Source organism: Phalacrocorax carbo, chromosome 13 (genome assembly GCF_963921805.1).
Source record: "Phalacrocorax carbo chromosome 13, bPhaCar2.1, whole genome shotgun sequence".
Lineage (NCBI taxonomy): Eukaryota > Metazoa > Chordata > Aves > Suliformes > Phalacrocoracidae > Phalacrocorax > Phalacrocorax carbo.
Window position 1 is genome coordinate 13,505,158 of NC_087525.1, and position 20,785 is coordinate 13,525,942.

Sequence of the window (20,785 nt, forward strand, 5' to 3'; positions counted from 1 at the left end):
GTGCCGTGAAGGCGGCCCAGGTGCTTTCAGAGATAGCCAGGAATGGTATGTTGTACTAAAGTGTTACTACAAGGTATATTACAGCACATTAGCTGTGTGTTTCCACTCTTGAGTTTTGTTTCATGGCTACCAGCTATTGGTCTTGCAGTTGCCATTGTTTTATTTCAACATGGCAAAAAACCACAAGTCCCTCTCCTTTACCTACACAGAAGAAATGAAGAAGCCGTGCATAGAAGCAGATTTGGTTCTAACTTTGATACCTTTGCTGGAGAGCACAGACCAAGAAATGTTGCTCCATGCTGGGAGGGCTATTGGCCGTATCTGTTATGATAACCGTAAGTATCAACTTGAGAGAATCCTATTTTCCCTAGCTGCAAGGCATTATTTTATGAAGCATTGTAACCTGTAACTCATAATAATTTTTTTATGTGACCTGAGCACACAATGCACTTCAGCCTCCAGTTAGATATACAATTCACACAGCTCAAGACACCAGGCTGAATGCATCCCAAACACCTCCTAAACTCTGAATTTCCCCCTACGTTTTTGACTCCAAGGTGACACATCTTTGCCAGAACTGCTCTGCAGCTACAAGAGTAGCAGAGCCCCATGCATATCTTAATTTTGTAGAACTGCCTTGGGCCCAAATACTGAATAGCTTTGTCTTCTTCCAAAGTAATAACAGCACCTATAAGCAAAGCATTTATTTTAAAAACCGTGTCAATAAAAAAACATACTCTAAAAATACAAAAAATACGGAGATATCTATGCAAGGAATGGTCTTCTCTGAGGACCAATCCTTGCATACAGGAGATCTTTGTGCTCCAGATTTTTCCATAAAGCCAGTATGCTAGCTTGCCTGCTGGTCTCATGAATTAAACTCTCTTCATTTACTTGCCCCAACAGTTTAAGATTTTTCTTTTACCTTTAATTCCCAGACTGACCAAAAACATTTGTTGCATACTGGAGGCAATATGGAACCCAGTGTCTTCCACCCATTTCCCTCTGCCTTCAACTTACCTTATCTTTCCAATATGGACCTGTATAGCTTTATCTAGAAAGCTATGGGTTTGCCTCCCTGCATTGTTCCTATGAAATCCAAGCATGATAGGTACCTGGTATATATTCTACTAGCCCCCTGAAAATCAGATGTTATTTACGAAGGAATGCCACATAGTAGTTTGAAAAAACACTTCCCCATATGCAACTCATGCAACTATTGTACACCAGCGTTACTACAGCGTATGGCCATACTGCAAATCTGCTTCACTTGCATCACAACACAGGCCTAGCATAGATTTGACAAGATGACTCTTGACTATACGATACATGCTTTAATAATTTCTAAAACAGCAATAGATACATCATAGAAATATTAACTTCACTGATTCCCTGAACGAATTACAACTGTATATGCTACAAGAGCACCCAGGTGATTTCTGGTGTCTGCCATGCATGCCGCAATCCAAGGTGCAGTCTAGCTCTCAGCAAGACACTGCTGCAAAAGCAGTGTCGTTGTACTGTTAAGCAACCATCCCTTGTGTTTCATACTTCTTGGCATTCTCAAAATCATTTTAAATATTAAGATTTCACTCATTACATGGAAAACTACAAAACAAACAGTTACCAGTGTTTTCCTCAGCAATTCTGCATGTGGTTGAAGACAACTGTAATTAGTATACTAGAGCCAGGACCTAATTAATTTTTAATTACTGTACTTTGTTGACTTCCCTTAAGTCCCTGTTTGAGAACCTTACTCAGCCTATAAAAATTCCAAAGACAGTTTGAATTCAAGCACTCCAGCTCTCCCTACATGCTGAGCAACTAACACTCAAAAATGTGGAAGAGGCTGATTCCCGTAGACGAACTTCAAAGCAGGCTGTCTCTCAGTGGTATCTTATAATAGCCCAGGTATTGGTAAAGTGCCTTGTTTTACCAGAAGTTATTTAAGAAACAAAAAAAGAATCATTATTCTAACATGCAAAAAGCAGGTATGTGGGCATTTGCTATGAGTCAGAACACTGTTGATCCCTGAAAGCAGAGTCATCACCACACTGCTTTATCTTGGGTTTCTAGTCCCTTACATCTCCCTGCCCTTCAGAACAAAAGAAGCCATAGGATAATAAGGCTGAGATTCCCATTCCCTGAGAGAAAGAAATAAGCCAACTGTCTGCTCCTCACTCCATTTCCAGGTACATACCAAGAGATACAGTCCATCAGAACCTGCTTTAGAAGCTGCACTAGTAGTAGAGATGCTCATGCAATTACCCTTATATATTTGCACAGTGCTTAATTCCTCAAGTCAAAGTTGATCCAGGTTTAGCAAAACCCTGACCTGAACCTGTATTTCCCAAACACCCACATTAGCCTGAACCCACAGCCTAAGAGCTGTACAAATTCTAACAGTGTGAGAAAGAACCAGATTATCTTGCTGTAAAGCATCTCAGTTGGATGCTTTTTATTGATCTAATTGGTCCTTATTTAATCACCTTTAACCTCTATGCTTACTATTTCAGGGGATCTTCAGGAAGAGCTGGTGAAGGTAGGAGTAATCACATCGCTAGTCCGAATACTAACCGATTATGCAGAGAGTGAACCACTTGTCCATGTTGATCTATTGGCCTTATGCAATCTTGCCGACCTTGGTAAGTAAATGTTTTGGTATCTTGGAGCAAAATATCATCGTCACACTGTCACTGCCTTCCCATGTACATGCAGCATGCCCACAGGTTTGTGGGGGTTGTTTTGTTTTGGGTTTTGTGGGGGATTGGTTTTGTTGGGTTATTTTGGGTGGTTGGCTTGTTTGGGTTTTGGGGTTTTTTTTTGGTTTGTGGGTTTTTTGTTTGTTTTTTTGTTTTTTTAAACACTACTGATACCTAATCAGGGACTGGCAACAGTATCTGTACTGGAGAAATAACTACTCTTTCCTGGAGTACCAGCAACTGCTGGTACTACATGAAAACAATTAAGACTTAATACAGCTTTTTAGCCAGAAAAAAAAGCATAGGGGGCATAACTTCTTGTGGTAAATTGACAGTTTCAACTACTTCAGATATTGTATATTAAATACTCATTTATGAAAAATTTATTTCTATTTAATAATTAAGTTCACATACCTTCATGGAACAGCTTCCCTTTTCATTTACACAGTTCTCAAACCAAAGGCATCTCAACTGATTTAAAATACGTCTGCCCTACTTTACACAAGTTGTAAGTAGCGATGGAAGAAAGAGACCAATTAGGAAAATGTTACCACACTTTGTATATGGTCTGACTACAATTTGATCTACTGGTTCCTGCATCTAGGGGGAGAGGCAGGGAGGAGGGTATGCTATCAGCCTGTCACATCATCCTCTAGTGAGGTCTGGCCTTTATACATCTCTTATATTACTTAATACCATATTCCATTCAAATGTGTTCTATGTCAGACAGCAGCAGGCTTTTAAAAAAAAAAAGATCTTTTCTTTAACATAAATCTTGTAGATATTTAGGATCCCAGCAAGACTAGAACCATCTAATCAAGGCAGAAAACATACTACTACAACAAACTGGCATGTGCCAATTTGACATATTAAATAATCATAGTATAGATGAATTTATAAGAGTCAGTGGAATTAAGCCTGGCTTAATTTGGCAAATATTGTAAGGTCATGGCTACAGGAATTACACAAAAATAGTGTTAAAGAAAGAGGTGGAGAGAAGAAGGGGTGGAATGTAGTTTTGCTGTCTCAGTGCTGTCCAAAGGAACAGAAGCGTCTATATAAAAAGAAAAGCATTCAAAACCAAAGTAGTGTCTAATTACTTCCAATTATAGGGAGATATGCTTAATATTTAATCAGATAAAGGAGCATTCAAAATCCTGTCTTTATCATATACACAGATACAGCCAAGGAAGCTCTAAGCAAGACAAAGGTTGCTGAACAGCTGGTGAAACAACTGAGAAGAGCAGAGAACCATGAGAGGTTAGAAATTGTCTTTGAGGTCCTGCAAGCACTTGCAGAAAATGGTAAGGCTCCTTTCAGCTTGGAGGAATGAGGGCAGACAGGGTACTGGTACTTGGCTTACGATCTGGGTTCTGAGTTTGCCATGGGATGCTACTAATGGAACTAGCAATCCCTTCAGTGGAAATAAGCCACAAGAACATATGAAAACCTGGCCTGAGCAAGACTTTGAAGCTTAATAGGCGAGGCAACAAAGAAAGGAGGGAGAGAGTAGTATTCCACTATTTCAGTGGATCCATAAGATATCAGATTCAAATATATTCTCCATGGTGTGTAACAGGAAATCAGACTAGACAGATTGTTTTTTATAGAAAATGACAACCAAGTATCATAGAAGATGTCTTTTCTAAGCAGTGGTGTACCTGATACAGATTTTAAAGAAATGAAAACTCATGACTGGCAATATGAGAAATGTCAAAGATCAACGCAGAAGCTTTGCTCACTCTGCCTTGGTGTCATCCTAGCAGCAAACTGTTACAAACAAAGCCAAAAAAGTGGCTGCACCTGAAAATAGACTGGCTAAAATTCAAGGATTTAGCTTCCTAGTTTGAAACACTTCAAAGACCCAACAAGCTTTTAGTGTGCTTTTACTGTGGTCTCTGCAGATGCTCTGAAAGTGCAGTTGGTGGAGGCAGGCGTGCAAGAGGTGCTGTCCGAGATCCTGCTGAGGCTCCAGGGTAGTTCACAAGCTGAAGATACATGCACTGTGAAGGCTGCATCAGATCTCATTGTCTCTCTGCTTCTTGGAGGTAAAAAAAAGGGAATATTGACAGTCTAGATACACAGAGAAACAATATCAAAAAGCCCCTTTAGCAGAGGAGTTGCCATCTGCTCTCTTGCTTTCATTTCCTTAATAGGGACACATCTAACCTGTTTCATAATACTTAGGGGAATTCTTCTCAGACACCACACTTTTTCACTTTTTATAGGAGCCTAGTGCTCACATTGCCATGCTTCCCTTCAAGCATATACTTACGTTGCCTCAGGTCATCTAATACCACTGTGACTGCTCCTGTGCAGAATGCAGCCGCAAGCACAACAACTTCAGGCCACAGTAGCTGTACCCGTGGCTGTCAGGTCACATCCTGCTTCTACAACTTTACTTTCAAAGCTGGCTTAAGAGCCAGTTTTAATCTGATGATTAGCTTTGCATTTAAGTTTACATAGTATTGAACTACTCATGTTTCCTCATTCACTATTCCAGATCTGTGTACCTACTTTGAACATTTGGATTAACAAATGAAATGTAAGAACTTTCTTGTAATGCAAGTTCTGCATCTATTAGGAACAGACTACACATATTGCTGACCTATATTTTTGACTAAGTCTTTAAGCTGATTTTAGGAACATCAAAAAATGCTAACGACCTAACAGCAACTTAGTGTAGGGGGCCCTGCTATGATATATTTTGGGCAATACAGATTAAAGAATAAAACATCAAGAACTGAACAGTTATACTGCATCCCACCACCCCCAATCCCAAAGCAACCAACAATTTCAAGGTCTTAAATTGTTAACTATAACAACAGCCTTCAAGTCATCATTGATTCAAACCTCCCCAAAGATGGACAGAACAGTTCACTTGGGGGCTAACTGTAAACAGACATGAGATGTTCTCTACTTGTCATGCTACGGATAAGTATATGCAGAAGTTTTTTGCTAAGGGATGTGGCATCATCCCCAGAACGTTTGAACTTGCATCACATCCAAACACATGCAGCTACAGAGACAGGAGCAACACCTATTGCTAGTTTTACAAAAAATGGTAAGGTTGGTTATTCTCTGCCCTTCAAAGATGGAAAGCCATTGTTTGTGAGTGGAGAGAAAAGCAACGCTATTAGATTTCATTGCTCCCTAGCTCTGAAACAATAACACCCTTGCTCTCCTGCAGACTGGAGGCTTGCATACCTTTAAGTCACAGATGGTAATGATACTGAAGTAGTTTGAGGGGCACAACTGTGAAAAGTGTGGTGGTCAGGTATGGAAGGTTTTACACTTTTTTTTTGCCTAAATCACATGTTATTAGAGGGGAGGCTCTGGAAATGTTTCATGGCAAATACATTCGTTAGCAATATTAAAAATATAGAATTATTGACGATTTATGTTTTAAGTCACTTTTAGGAAGTTACTCAGACACATTGGGGGGAAAAATAAATCTCAGGAAAAGCCCTTTTATCTTTCACGCTGTCCTATTATAGAAAGCAATGAGCCTTTATACTATGCGGAGAGAAACATGGAGAGACTCTTATAAGCAGACTCCTGGAAGGCATGCTGGGCTGAATCAGTCAGCAGAAGATACCCCATCATGTTTTTTCTCCTTTCTCACTGATAGGTACTGTACTGGGTTCAAGAAGGAGCTTTTTTTGACATTGGTCAACTTTCTGCATTAATATGTGCTTAATTATCACAAAAGATTCCCTCACATCTGTCTGAGTGTTTAGCTCATCAGTCTCATCTGGGTTTGTTTTTTTTAAAGCAAGCTATCATACACACATCTCTCCACCTCCCCCTCAAATCCTTTCCAGATTCCCTTTCTTCCTTGTCCTATACCTCGTTCTGAATCAGCCATTGTGCATCATGATTCTACAAAGGCCACAGAAATGCCCTCAGTGCCTTTAAACTGGCTATCTTCAATTTATTCAGCTGAATGGCTTGCTTTGTCACTCACTCTTCTCCCTCCATCTCCCCCACAACCCCATTAGGATGTTTCATGTAGAAAAAGTGAATAATCCCTTTCAGGACCCAGTATGTGCCACTGATGTATGCACAGCCTTTAATCTAAGGGAGAAAAAAATCCTATGGAAATCTGATCTCAGCAAATGACTTCTGAGGCAGTGAAAAGATGACAAACAGCTTTTGCAGCTATGAAAGTGCCTGTTCCTATTAGACTTTAACTATAAGCCATTAAATTGAAGGTTATGCTGCTATCCAAGCAAAAATCCATAGGAGAACCAATTTAGAGCTCTGTGACAATCAAAGCAAGGCAACCACTAATGGGTTCTGCCTTTACTACAAGAGAAAAAATGCTCTGCCATTCTTTGGTTTCAAAGGTGGGAGCAGGAGAGAAATTAAGTTCAATTAAGGTCAGTCTATATGAAGATCAAAGTATTTTGCCTGTAGAATTTTGTCAGACCAGAAGAGATGGTCTGTTCCTAGAGAACCTGTTCCTAAAGAGGACTGGGCAATTTTCCTCATGTACTCTGATCTCCAAAGATTAGGACCAGCCAAGAGAACATCTGAAGAATCACAAGCAGAAAACATCAGCTTTAGAGAACGTATGCATGAACTGATATAAAAAATTTTTGCATGGATAGAATTCAAACTATTGCACAGACTGACTGACAGTTCTCTTATGAAAATATGCACTTCCATTTCATAAGCATTTGACAAATTCTTATTTAACATATGTAGTAACACAGGGGGAAAAGTATTCTACTAACTGAAATCCTAAGAGATTAAAGGAATGGTAGGCAGTGGTTCAAAAGACAACAGAGAGGAGTTTTTACTACTTTGGGGTGGAAATAACATTCAAACCAGCAAAGGTATTAAAATTACTGGAGCCATTTTTAAGTGGTAAACACACAAAACTTAGAAGTCTGTACATTTTAGGCATGCAGTTAGCACCATGAAGCACCTAACGCTATATTTGGCCAGGTTCTGTGTTTGTACGATATTTGTATCGTTCCATGGATAATCGTTTACCCCAGGTGAAGAAGTGGTCTTCCTATATAGCATTCACACTGTTTTGCCACGTCGTAACAAACGGCATTCACATGGTAACAGCACAGCTATACAGAAATGTTGACCAGTGTCGGGAATATGCTTCTCTTGAGGTACAATAAACTGCATAAAATACAGAAAAATGTTTGCCAAATGGCATCTTCAGAACACTTCCTTCAGGAAGGATGCAGACCATAATACGCAGGGTTTCCTTTTGTTCTTTAGGATAACACTTTCTCATTTCCTATCAAGGTGAGCTAAGTAGTTTCTCATCACAAAAGGGCTGTCACCTTTGCAGAGCAAGTTCTCAGAGAGAGGGAGACATACAGACATGCACTGACAAAATATCGTAGAGCACGTTCCGGGCAAAATGGTGGTTCTTTGGAATGTACAAATGTGCTCTTTCACCAGCATCAAACAGATCAGAACTCTCCAGGTTGACTCATTTTCCTAGCTTCATATGAGTGCAACACAATCAGACTTCTAATTTCAGAAAGCGGGTTTCTCAAAACATGCAAGAAAAAACTAGGCCTGATTCTTTCAATGATTAGTTAATGACAAATTATTTGACTGAATACAAGCAGTAACAGAGGTACAAAACTAGTAATCAGACTCACCGCTGCTGGATAAGATCCCTGGTCTCACAATAGTCTCTTAAACCAGTAGAATAGCAAAATTGCAGTATTAAAGCTACCCTGTGGAGAAATGGAAAATGCCACCAGTATTCCACTACGTATATCGTGGAAAATAAAGCAGTTTTGAGGAAGAAATTGACTGGAGAACCTATGGGTTTGAATTTGACAGTGACTGTCCCTAGAAAGCTCTCTCAAGTAAGCTTTAGTAGAGGGTGTCTCAGCATCAGTTCACAGGTGGCTGATGCCCATTTACCTCTAGAGAGTTGAAGGTTGAAACTGCATTGTTTTTTACAATGCACAGTCTCAATCTTATCAAGACATGAAAACAGCCAAAGACTCCCTGAATTCTCAATTTGCATCATTAATTTCTATCATTGTGTTTCTTATCTCCCTCACCTGCTTGGCTTTGCCTCTTTCCTCAGACGGCAACTGTGTACGAATGGTACAGTTAGGAGTTATACATCAGCTTCTGGATCTTTTGGAGAAACACGTAGAGAGTGGGGATGTCTCTGTTCAACATGCTGCGCTCAGTGCCCTTCGAAACCTTGCTATACCAGGTACAGAGTTTGAAGACAACTGACTTATTGTGATTCTTTGCAAAGATGAGTCATTTAATGGAGATCCATGCAGCACTGTCCAAGTCACCAGTTCCAGTCCCTGTATTTTGAGGGGCAATTGACCCTCTTTTCCCCCTGCAGAGACATATATATTTGAATAATTCATCAGGACTTCTCATCTACATAAAGGGTCTAAATATAACAGTGTGATCTCATTGCCAGCTGCTGAAATGGTTTCATATTAACAGCATACAGCAGTTCAAGACAAAAATACAGAACAGGGTTTATAGCTTAAAATACAGAGTATGGGGTAGAGCTATCACATCACCGTTGGTAGGGATTTGATAATCTGTTCCTTTTCCATAAAGCCAATAATCGTTGAAAATTTGGCCTCTGTAGCACACTTTAAAACAATTCTTAAAAGGGGCATATAAGAAAGATGGGGACAAGGTTTTTATTAGGTCCTGTTGCGATGAAACAAGGGGTAATGGTTTTAAACTAAAAGAGGGCAGATTTAGACTAAATATAAGAAAGAGATTTTTTTATGATGGGGGTGGTGAAACCCTGGCTCAGAGTTGCCCAGAGAGGTGGTAGATGCTCCATCCCTGGAAATATTCAAGGTCAGGCTGGACGGGGCTCTGAGCAACCTGATCCAGTTGAAGATGTCCCTGCTCACTGCGGGCGGGTTGGACTGGGTGGTCTCTGAAGGTCCCTTCCAGCCCAAACCATTCCAGGATTCTAAACTTGTGATCTTTTGTTAATACACATCAGAAAATTGTGCTGCTTCTCATCTCAGATTTACTGCTTCCATGTGAAAGTGCAATTCAGGCCAAGTGTTTTGCTAGAGACTTAACAGTACAGAACCCTGCGACGCAGTCCTTTTGCTGCTATACAGTACTGCACAGAAGAGCATGACACCAGCGCTATTTTCTGAAAACAAAAAACTTGAAGTTGTCTGCCAGTTTTAGTATGTAAGTCAGCCAGCATGCTTGGTTTAACAGTTTTATACATAATCATTGCTTTGAACAATTGAGAGCCCCAGAATATACTAGTTGCTACCTTGCCTCCACTACTTCCTCTTAAAGCCTGATACACCCTCATTTCTTCCTGCAGACAGCTCTCTTCAGAACTTCACCTATTTCTTTCAACTAATTTTTGATATGCTCTCAAGTAATTTATTTAGTTTGGCTTATAGTATTGTCACACTCTGGATCATAACAGCCAGCCATGCCTGCCTATTCAGTATTTTAATAAACATAACATTTCACACCATAAGCCCCTCAGTGCTTCTGTATGTATTTTATTTCTCTGTGAATAGATTTTCTACCACCATTCAGATCAGCAGAGAGAAGCCTGTGCAAATTGCTTTCTGGCGCTAATAGAGCATGCAGTATTTTGACCATGCATGCCAGCTACCTTACACCAGTTACAACTTAACACAGAGCTTGGAAGATAATCATACAATTATGAAAAACCGAGAGAACTATCTAGCTGAAATTAGGAGAGTAATTTAGTAGGCAAAATGTAACTATCTTAATTGGAATGAAAAGATGGGTTTCTTTTCTATAAGCCTAGGTGTGTCCCATGCTTAGTTCTCATTGACTTTGCTCCTGCAATATGTGCAATTGGATTTCACAGCTACAAGCAGCAAAGACACCGATTCACCTCATTTGAAAGACAGCAATTTTGATGCAGTTTCCCTTGACAACAAGCAGAGATGATCACATTCTAACTCACAGCAGAACCTGTTTCTCAACAGATACCAAGGCCCACATTTTGCAGTGCAGTCCCTGGGAGTTCCTTAACAAAGCAATGAACACAGTTGATCTTGCAAAGTTTGTAGGCTCTAAAACTCCAGAAAAATGTGGTTGTAACCAACAACTTCACCCCTATAGCACTGCCTTCTACACACAGTACCAGTAGATCTTAATGTTCTCTGCAGTTGTACTTTAAAAGCCTCAACTCTGAATTATCAAATATCAATGTATCAGCACAGTCTATTTTGGTTATTTGTTCTGTTCTAGTCTATTACTAACCATTTTAGACCTTTCCAAGCGTGTGGGCAATGCACAGCACTTAAAACGCTATTCCTACACTGTGCTTTTCCTCATCAATTTGTAAACATATCAGAATATGGAAGCTGTTAAGACATGCCCTCACAATAATACATTATTTCCAGAAATACACAAACGCTACTGCTTTCAAAAATAGAGTCTGTTACCTCGGAAAAAGAAAAGAACAGAAGCCTGAGTGCAAATCCAAATAAATCATAAAATAAAAATAAAATATGGGCCAACACTTGCAAATGGGCACAGGGGAGGTCTTTAATTCAGGTAGTGATCTTAAAAGAGAACAGGTGCTTATAGAAAAAATTGAAAAAAGTCATTATGTTCTAGTGAATGGAGTCAGTCTGTGCCACTGAAAACTAAGGACATTAACAGCAAGTTGCTTAACGCTGTCTGCTTCTCAATTTGGTCAATGGAAGGAGGAAGGAATAGAACGGTTATCTCCCTAATTTCACTGTCCCGTCACTCCCCCACCCCTCAATAAAAGGCACACAGAGGATGGAAAGAAAACTGCTCTGGAGGAAGCAACTTTTGGTAGCACAGTCAGGCAGCATTAGGACTCTTTCCAGACAAGCTTCTGATTATTACCAGGTATTACGGCACTAACAACAGGAGCAAAGACACAAGAATTAGGAGAAGAAAGCACAGAAACAAAGGCATGAACAACAGCGGATCAGCAAGCTCAAATACAAAAAGAAAATTCATTCACAAGAAATATGGCTATGTAAATCACTTCTGCCACCCAGTTCAGTTAAGATGAGCAAGCACAGGAAAGGCTTGCTCATGTGAGTGGGCGAGTAGACAGATAATCTATTGCAATTAGAAGAAAGAAGAGAAACAGAATGCTGTGTTTATCCTCTTTTATGTACTGCACTCTGGGCAGGGCTTAGATCAAAAGTAACCAAAATATCATAACAGCAGTTCCTAGGAAGTTTTTAGCTCAAAAGAGAATACTAAATCTAAAAGTTCGGGTAGTCCTGACTTAATTTCTGAACACTCTAACAAGTCGGACCTTTTGCTAAGAGCAAAACAGGGTGTGAAATTCAGAACAGCAGTTATGTCATATCTGTATTTTCAGATGCTTGTACAGTTACTGAGCTTCACATCAACATCTTTTTTTCCATTTACTAGTTGTCAACAAGGTTCAAATGCTGGAGGAAGGCGTGGCAGAACGGATTCAGGCACTTCTAAGGTCAGAGATGCCCCCTGTGCAGTTTAAACTTCTTGGAACACTACGGATGTTAGCAGATGGTCAAGGTAGGGAATTGCTAACGTTTACTGATGTCATCTATATACCCCCCTCCTCCCCTCCCCCTGCAAGACAACAGATCTGCAAGGAGTCTGCAGGCTAAGTGTCATGCTAACCTAATTCCACTCAGTTTGGAGAGGTTCCAACAGAGGTGATTGCCTGAGGCTGCGAGCCTTCCCTACTGACCCAGCCAGCCTCAGACCGAGAGGAATCCGCAGTAGTCAGTGAGAAATGGCAAAGCTCTGAAAGGAAGATCTTTTCCACCAGAGATATACCAGCAAGGCACAAGTATGATGGGAAAGAGTCAGGCTAAGGATTTACAGAGCCAAATCACAGGAAAGCAAATCATAGAAGAAGTGGAGAATATAAAAGGATCAAAGGGAGCTGGGGTGGAGAGAGGCAGGAGAAATTAGTTTCAACCAGTCACTCAGTCTCTCTATACACATATTGCCAGGTTTATCTTGCTGGTGTGGTTCAAACGTTGAATTTACTTTGCATGTTGAAATATGGCATTATCTACTTGCACTTCGTTCAGTTTTACACAGAGGCAACAATACTCACTCTGCATATAAAGCTGCATTTTGAGAAACATGCACAATGTCAGAACTGTGTTAAGGTCTACTACAATATCTTAATTTATCCTTAGACTTATCTAGCTTCTTACCAGAGTATAACACAAAAACAAGTGTTGTGGGGTTTGGATATTTAACGATAAGTGCTCTAATTCTTTCATATCACCAGAGCAGCCGCTCTAGAACACTAGTCAGTACGGGCCACCTTGAGGTGCAGGAATAACAAGGAATAGGTCAAAAACAGACGCAGAAAAGTTATGACCATTTTGTGATGGGAACTGACAGCTGGTACGGAACAATTACAATCACTAATTCATCAGTTATATGGAAGGGGAAAAAACCTCACTCTCCTACATTCCATGCTGCCCTCATTTACACCACTGCGGACACCACTTTCATATGGCAGCTACTTGTATCCTTTTTCAAATGACTATGCAAAGTATAAAATTTAGATTTTGCACTCATACTAATTTGCACTGATTCTAATTCAGTAAAAAGCTGCTTTCATTTATATTTCACCATGGTAGGAAATGGACATTGCAAGATGTACAGAAACTTAGCCTCTTCCTCTCAGGCTTTGAAAGAAGTCATTAAAAGGTCATTTCTCCAAAGTTATACCTGAATTGTGACAGGGGAGACCATTTAGCTCTTAAAATTGAGACATCATAATAACACCGATCTAAATTATCAAACACTAAATTATCTTTTTTTATTCAATGCTATTTCCAAGTCCTAGTATGAAGTTGGAATTTAGCAGAAAATGGTACAACTTCTGAATCCAAAACAATGCAGATACCAAACTGCAGAGTAGAAAAAATATGTAGATTAATCAGTGTTTACCCATTCCTGCCTATGAACACACAATTCTCCCACCTTTAATTACTTTCTATTCTGTTTACCATGAGCTGACATTGCCCTTAATTAACTCAGCCTGAAACTCTTATGACTACACATCTACTAAGAAGTCCACACTAAATGAGTTAATTGCATTATCTAGTATAAATTAATTACTCTAACAATCACTGGACATGCCTGCAGACTAGAAGAGGTAGGTTTCTAAGTACAGAAAACTGCAGTCAGGTCTGTCAGCAACATCTCACTAAAGAGATGTTAACATTAACTCCTGGTTTTTCCACTGTTTTGCTTCAGAAGAGGAGAACTTGTGCACTTCAACAGCCAAAGGACTTTCAGTGCAACTGGAAGTTTAGTCATACACACAGTTTATTAAAATTTGGCATTTTGTGAGTTAAAAGGTCCTCCTGTTCCTGTTACGAATAACTAATTGGGTTTTATCTCAAAGAGCTCTATTGCTGGTAGGCATCAGGAAGTGCCTGCCAAACCAGGTCAAGATGCCACCTTTGAACAAACCTCTTAGACTAGTTCCTTTCACCACCCTCTTACCACTTCCAGCTTTCTGTACTAAACTGGATTACCATGATCTCCTCAGGCTAACACGTAACACCTGACCTAGAAACAAAAGCCTTTCTGTTACAGGAGATAATATGCATCTGGCTGTGCAATGGCAAGTAACTCTTATCTCAAAACAAACACGTTCCACTAGGCTAGAAGCTCCCAGATTCCCTGTGGGATTTTGATCTGTGGATTGTTCCTTAGCGTACTGGACAAATAAAAAAAGGAAGTGCTGTCCTCCCTTATCTCTCTCCCCAAAGTAGAGAGAGTATAGGTTAACTTACAGCTTCTGCAGAGTAATCATGGTTTATTGACACTGACCTTCAGTGCACACTCTATTTGACCCTTTCCAGAATATCTCAAAACAAATGCAATGGCAGAAAGGGACAGGTAAAGAAACAGAAGCAGGGTCATGCCCCTCTCAGCCAAACAAATCTCTCCTGTTCCGGACGTTAATGTTGGTTCTGCCTCAAGTCTTTGCTTCAGCAAAGCTCCAAGAGGCAAACTTCACAGCATCTTAAAACTATGCAGACTTTTCCCCACATTTTTCCCCTTTCTGGATTTGTTTCCAAAGGAGCAGGGATCTCCCCGATCAGGCCTGGAACTATATTAAAAGACTAGAAAAGCAGAAAAACCTTGGCAAAAGCTCACAGAGTCTTAACAGCCCTTCTTTGGGAACGTACGCTTCCCATGAAGGCCTTTACCACATCCTTCCTTCTTCAGAGCACAACGCGCATTTCATGTTATCTGCTCTGGTCCACCAGCATCAAGGGGTGGGGGGTGGCCACAGGACATGACTCAAGATGGCCAAAATAGAATCAACAAGAAAAAAACCTTAATTGCAAATAACCAAGAGACTCCTAAAAGTTGAATTAAATCTTATAACCACGGTATATTTTTGCAAATAGAGTAATTCTACACCAAAAGCAAGCATCTGTCCTCTTGCCTCTCAGTTGCTACATCTGATGCCCAGCTGGAAGTGCTGTGCATTTATATCCTCAGTTCAAGATTCATGATCAACCAGAACACATACAAACGTGTTTCCATGTCTCCGTTTGGCAGTTTACAAAACAGCTCCTTTGCACACAAAGCCAAATGGGTGAGCACTCAATTCCTGCAAAAAGGCAGCTTAAGTTGTGCATATTACTACTTTCTTATCTTCCCCCCATCCCCACCCCCACCCCGGTACCCTTTGCTTGGAAGAAAATTCCAGTTGAATCAGGATGTACAATTTCAAAGTCTTAAGTATTGAAGAGAAACAACTAACTGAAATCACTGAAGCAATATTTATGAGGATGTTCTCAGGGCTGCACTCCTGCTTAACATATTCGGTTAAAACAGGGTATTTCACAGTCCTCAGCACCCTTATATCTGCATTTTTTCTTGGAAACCACTTTCCACAAGTCAGTCACTTCTGATCCATAGCACTTTAAAGTTGCATTATTAAGCTGCAAAACAGACTCATGTGGAACCATGTGTAAGACATACAATATTGAGAGAGCACAAGTAAAGTTCCGTTTGCTGCTGAACAACTAAGAGCTTTGGGAGTAGTCCCCTTAGTGGCAACAAGCCTTAAACAACAGCTTATCATTAAGAGTTCCACTTCTTAGAAAATGTCATCTAGTGAGGTTTTTCCCAAACGTCAGTCACACAGGCTAATACTTCTTGAAGTCTTCAGATAGGGTTCCTGAAACACGGGGGAAGGTCAATTAAAAGGCTCCTCCAAACTCTGAAGGAAGTTTTGACGATACCTAATACAGTTCAACACACAGTCTTAAGACATGCAATTACAGACATGTAATTCTGTAATTCTGACTTACATACAATACCAATTCTGTACTCAGACTTGGCTTCCCACATGCTACCAACAGTAATTATCACCATGACTGAGAGCACTAAAACAGCAAGAACCGACCCTGAAGAGCCCATGATTACATTTGTGCAGGGCTCAAAGAGCAAGTGCAAGCAACCAAACAGGAAAGGGACAGCCCTCATGAAGATTTCAGCACAGTAACAGAATATTTGCTTTCAAAGATACAAAGCTGCTCATTTTAAGGCCTTCTTCAGCAGCCTCTTAAAAAGGATAGGTCTATTGGAACAGCTTACTTTGTTCTTTACCTCCAAGAGTTGCCCTAACACAGCTGGCATCCTTCAGGTGAAGATTTCCAAGATCCATTAAAAGCCCAATGCCTTGGTTACAGCTTTTAAAGGATACCAAGGCCTGTGGTCCTGGCTACTTCTGCAGTCACATTTTTGTGACAGAAAGACTGAAAAGTTTGTTTTTGAATGTCTCCTGATGATGCTTTTCTCTTCAGCTGATGCGGCTGAAATCTTGGGCCAAGACCCCATGCTGCTCAACAGACTTGTGCGGTGGTGCAATGCTAACGACCACGCTGGCCTTCATGGAGAAGTGAATCGGCTGCTAGCATCGATCTTGCGTCACAACAGATCCCAAGTATGAGAGCTATTGGTCTGATATGTTTCTACTTTATCTTTCTCAAATAGTTTTTAAAGCTTCTCAATATAGCTAGGGCTTAGGTATTAAACAGCACATACAGCTTTATCATTAAAACCATGAAAGTTCACAGTACAAATCCCCCTAGGCTGCCTCAGTACCAATAAGGAGGTGAGCAGGACAGCACTGCTCTCCATAGCCACAGACACTGCACAGAAACGAGCAACATGGTTACTTACTGTCACTTGTCAACTTTTACCCTGCTTGAGTAGGGCTTGACAAATGGTTAGTAGGTAGAGCTTTTCTATTTCCATAAATATTCGTTTCAAATTTCAAGTTAAAATGGCAAAGATAACCCAGACCTGTCCCAAATCTCAGTCCTCCAGGAGCTCCAAAGAGCCCACTTACCCACCTAGTGATGGATGAATCTGGCTTGATCTGCATCTACTGGCATACTAGAACAGGCTTCTGTTTCTTGTAAATCATGCTATTATACACAAGCATCCTAACCATGCTTTACTTTGAGACAGCGATAAAACTAGATACTATCTGCACGGGCTTCGATAAATTAAAACTAATCTTTGCTAGTTTGAAGGCTTGGAATTAAAAAGTTGGAATAAGGTCAAACTCTTGACACAAAATATATCTATTTTTGTCTTACAGATATGCATATACATAATTGCCAGTATTAACATTGCAAGTAAATTAGACCAGCCGTAAGCAGACATGTATGATCAGTGCCAAAAGAAATGTTATCTCTAGTCTTCAAATATCATCAGTTTGCATTGCAGCAAGCAAATAACTTCCATCTATTCAGAGGCTGAAGAGTGCAATCTCATTTACTCCATTCTCAGGCCAGATTTTCATCTGTGATACTTTCCCTTTGCTTTAACAGGAAGTGGTCAAAGCCATCCAGGAGGCACAAGGAGTGAAACATCTGGTTTCCATGACAACAAGCAAACATGCTGCCATGCAGAATGAGGCGCTGAACGCCTTGGCAATCGCATCTGCAATCGATTTAGGTATTTTTCTCCTATAAGCATTTATCTGTGCAAGATCCCCAATTATTAAGAAACATTGTCATGCTGTTAAGTCTACATAAGATGTAAGAAAAATAATGCCTCTTGTCTAGATTTAGCTCTTCAGCCTGAAATAAATGAGGTCAGCCATCTAGAAAAGCACAAAAGCAACATGCTTCAGGAGTTGCCTGAAGATTATTTTTCGTTTAGGGTAGAGTCAAATGATCAGGTTGTGGGGAGAGGCACCATCTGTTGAGTAGCATGGTATGATGCTGGAAACCTACACAAAAAAAACCCAGAAGGAAAGTAAAGGTGATGAAGACTGGAGGAAAAAAAATGAGGAAGTCTAAATGAAGACAAAATTAAGGACAAATTACGGACTTGAATGGTCAATGAAGAGTATTGATGGAGGAAGTAATCTTCAGAAGACAGACATTTGAATGGAGGAGAGAATAAAGCAGAAGCATACACAAAAGGGCCTTGTAGAAGCTGCGAATGAAACAAGTGAGAAAACTATAAAGGTTTAACTACTTTTACTGAGCTAGTTTTCAGAGAGGGTATTTTTTCAGATTTTTCCTGTATGACTGATCACATTTGAAATGGGTCTCACTTTATTACAATAGAGTCACTACAGATATCTACACACATCAAAAGATAAATGGAAAAGAAATAGTCAACTTGAAATTTGGAAGAGCCCATTTTCCTGCCTGGCCCACCATTAAGGCTCTCAAGCTCTGCTGGGCAACTAATGCGAATCAAGATTTCTATCACTGGTCATTGTAAATTTTAATCTATTATTGTTATTTTATATTATCTATAGCATACAGGTTCTGTTTTCCAGAATGAGGCCAGTGTATAAACACTGTACAGAAAATAATACAGAATTTCTCCAGTACAGAAAACAGATGCCCAGGACATCCCTGTACAGCCAATTTGAAATTAAGCCAGTCAGGAACTTTAATTTTTAAAAAAAGCAAGCATGTTCACTTTCTGGCTCCTTTTCAGGTAACACCTTAGGTCTTAATTTCCTTATTTTTCAGAAACCCTTGAAGAATCTTTTAAGGAATCACAGCTAGTTCAAAGCTTACACAAACTTCTACGAGATGATAATACAAGTCCTGAGGTGAAATATAATTCATTGGGTCTTTTGTGCAGTCTTCTTAATTCAGGTAACTTCATTTTAAGCTGTCTGTGATGAAAGGAGGCATATTTGTGATGAAAACACAAGTGTTTTCTGTTACTGAAATGTGCTGCTTGCAATGTTGCAGTCAGTGAGTAGTAAAGGATATTAGAGAGGTTCATTCTTTACTGATCACCAAAAAACCCAGTCAAGTAGATTCTTTATGAAAAGTTGATGAAGCCATCAGTTGAATAAAAAAAGAAAGGCTTTATTCCAGCAAGTCAGTGGCATAATCAAGTCCTGAAATAGCAAAATTAGAGCCTGGAATAAAGGCATCTTTGTCCAAGTTCACCATGCACAAACATCTGGCAGTCCCAGGTCCGGTATGTACCACAGCATTTTTGTGTTCAAAGAAACGAAGAGTCTGTATCATCTTCCACAGGCAGGAATACATTTGTTCTGCCTGCACTGTAAGCAAACCAGAGGCTGAGATAAACAGCAATTTTAGCAACGCTGCCTTTGCACAGCAACTTTCGGTAGAACATATGAAGGATATGATTTCAGTTTCTCTCACTCCATGGTTAGGGAAGACTTAAAATGCTTCCAGCAAGATCAGACTCATCCTGCATGTGTGGCACTAACTGAAATCACCAAACTGAAAACAGGAGTCCAAAGATCTCGTGCCAGTTACTCACATCTTAATATGTAAATCATGTAAATTAAAAATAATGATTGGGCTCAGGCAAGGATCTGCCACAAGGCGAGCTACCTTTCAAATCCTGGAGCCACCCTGTATTAGCAGGCAAGCTGGACTTTGCAGTATGCTCTATTTTTTCCCTGTAGCCACACATATATTGGAATAGCGATAAGCATTTTCATCCTTCAGTGCTACTACAGAGTACTGACACAACAGATGTGATCTATAAGACTTTTTTCCAGAGGTGTATAACTGTAACACTAAGAGTTGAGTCCTACTAATATGAAAGGCTAACAAAAAGCTTACAGGCAAAAAAAGTGCTGGAACTTGTCCTGTATTAAATTTTCAAAGTGCTTTTTTTTCTGTTCAATTAGTTCTTGGAAGTCAAACAGGAAAAAAAATCTTACCCTGTTCAATACTTTCAATGGCTGAAAGGGTACCTATTGAGATAAATTTAAATTAAAGCAGCTCACTTTAAACAGCAAGTACTCCAAACTTTTATCTCACAACGATTGTTGGGAGCCACTACACCATGTCATGTCACTAAAAGTCAGCATTTCATCTCCCATTCAGGTGATCTGAGACAAGAAATAGAAGAGGACGAGATTAAAGAAACCCTCGAACAACTCTGCAGTCACAGCAATGCAAATGTGGTGAAGGAAGCTGTCACAACATTACAGATTTTGAGAGGAGAGACACCCCACTAGCCCTCCCTCTCCTCCATAGCAACCCTGCACCACTCCCAAGGTAAATGCAATAAAGCACCAGCTTTGCCAACCCTACCTCGCATTTGTCGTGCTGCCGCATAACCAACACTACTAAAGCCCAGGTACAGCTCCTGCTTTTAAAGCTGTACATACCAAAAACTACTCATTTGCTCATCCGTTTGCCCTACAGATACTCGCATCACTGCTGCTCTTCACTGAGCTGCTAACACTGCAGTAGGAATAAGGCCTGTCAAGCAAGTGATCTTAGAAAACATCACATGAGAAGCACTAGGCAATTCACGCCCCTGTAATACATTTTTTAAGCTGCTTGATTTTGTCAAATCAGGATATCAACTGCAGCTTTTTCTTACATCAATGAGACTTTAAAATCATTACAAAAAACCCTCAAGCTTGTATCATGCAACCTGAAACAATGGGGGTTTACATTAGAGCTGTGCCTTAAACAATGCAAAAGGGCTAACTGGCACCAGTTCAACCTCTGCACATTGTGAATCAACCTATGAGCCCAACTGTTAACTGAACACGTTAAAACCACCACAAAACTGCACCTTTAAAC

The 20,785-nt window shown here is 40.1% G+C and overlaps 1 protein-coding gene across 1 annotated transcript; it reads left to right on the forward strand.

The window, feature by feature from the left end:
- Positions 1-214: 214 nt before the first annotated feature.
- LOC104049330 (rap1 GTPase-GDP dissociation stimulator 1) lies at positions 215-20,208 on the forward strand. Its single transcript, XM_064464853.1, has 10 exons — positions 215-335; positions 2,517-2,645; positions 3,881-4,006; positions 4,607-4,750; positions 8,779-8,913; positions 12,111-12,236; positions 16,526-16,665; positions 17,561-17,687; positions 18,725-18,853; positions 20,075-20,208. The coding sequence occupies exons 1-10, from the start codon at positions 215-217 to the stop codon at positions 20,206-20,208; spliced, it is 1,311 nt and encodes a 436-aa protein (XP_064320923.1).
- Positions 20,209-20,785: the final 577 nt, after the last annotated feature.

What these genes read in the sequence shown, in the direction of transcription:
- LOC104049330 (XM_064464853.1), top strand. Translation starts at nt 215, where the DNA reads ATGAAGAAGCCGTGCATAGAAGCAGATTTGGTTCTAACTTTGATACCT. An exon ending in ATGCAATCTTGCCGACCTTG is followed by an intron (nt 2,646 to 3,880) that starts GTAAGTAAATGT and finishes TCATATACACAG; the next exon opens with ATACAGCCAAGGAAGCTCTA. An exon ending in GATGTTAGCAGATGGTCAAG is followed by an intron (nt 12,237 to 16,525) that starts GTAGGGAATTGC and finishes TTTTCTCTTCAG; the next exon opens with CTGATGCGGCTGAAATCTTG.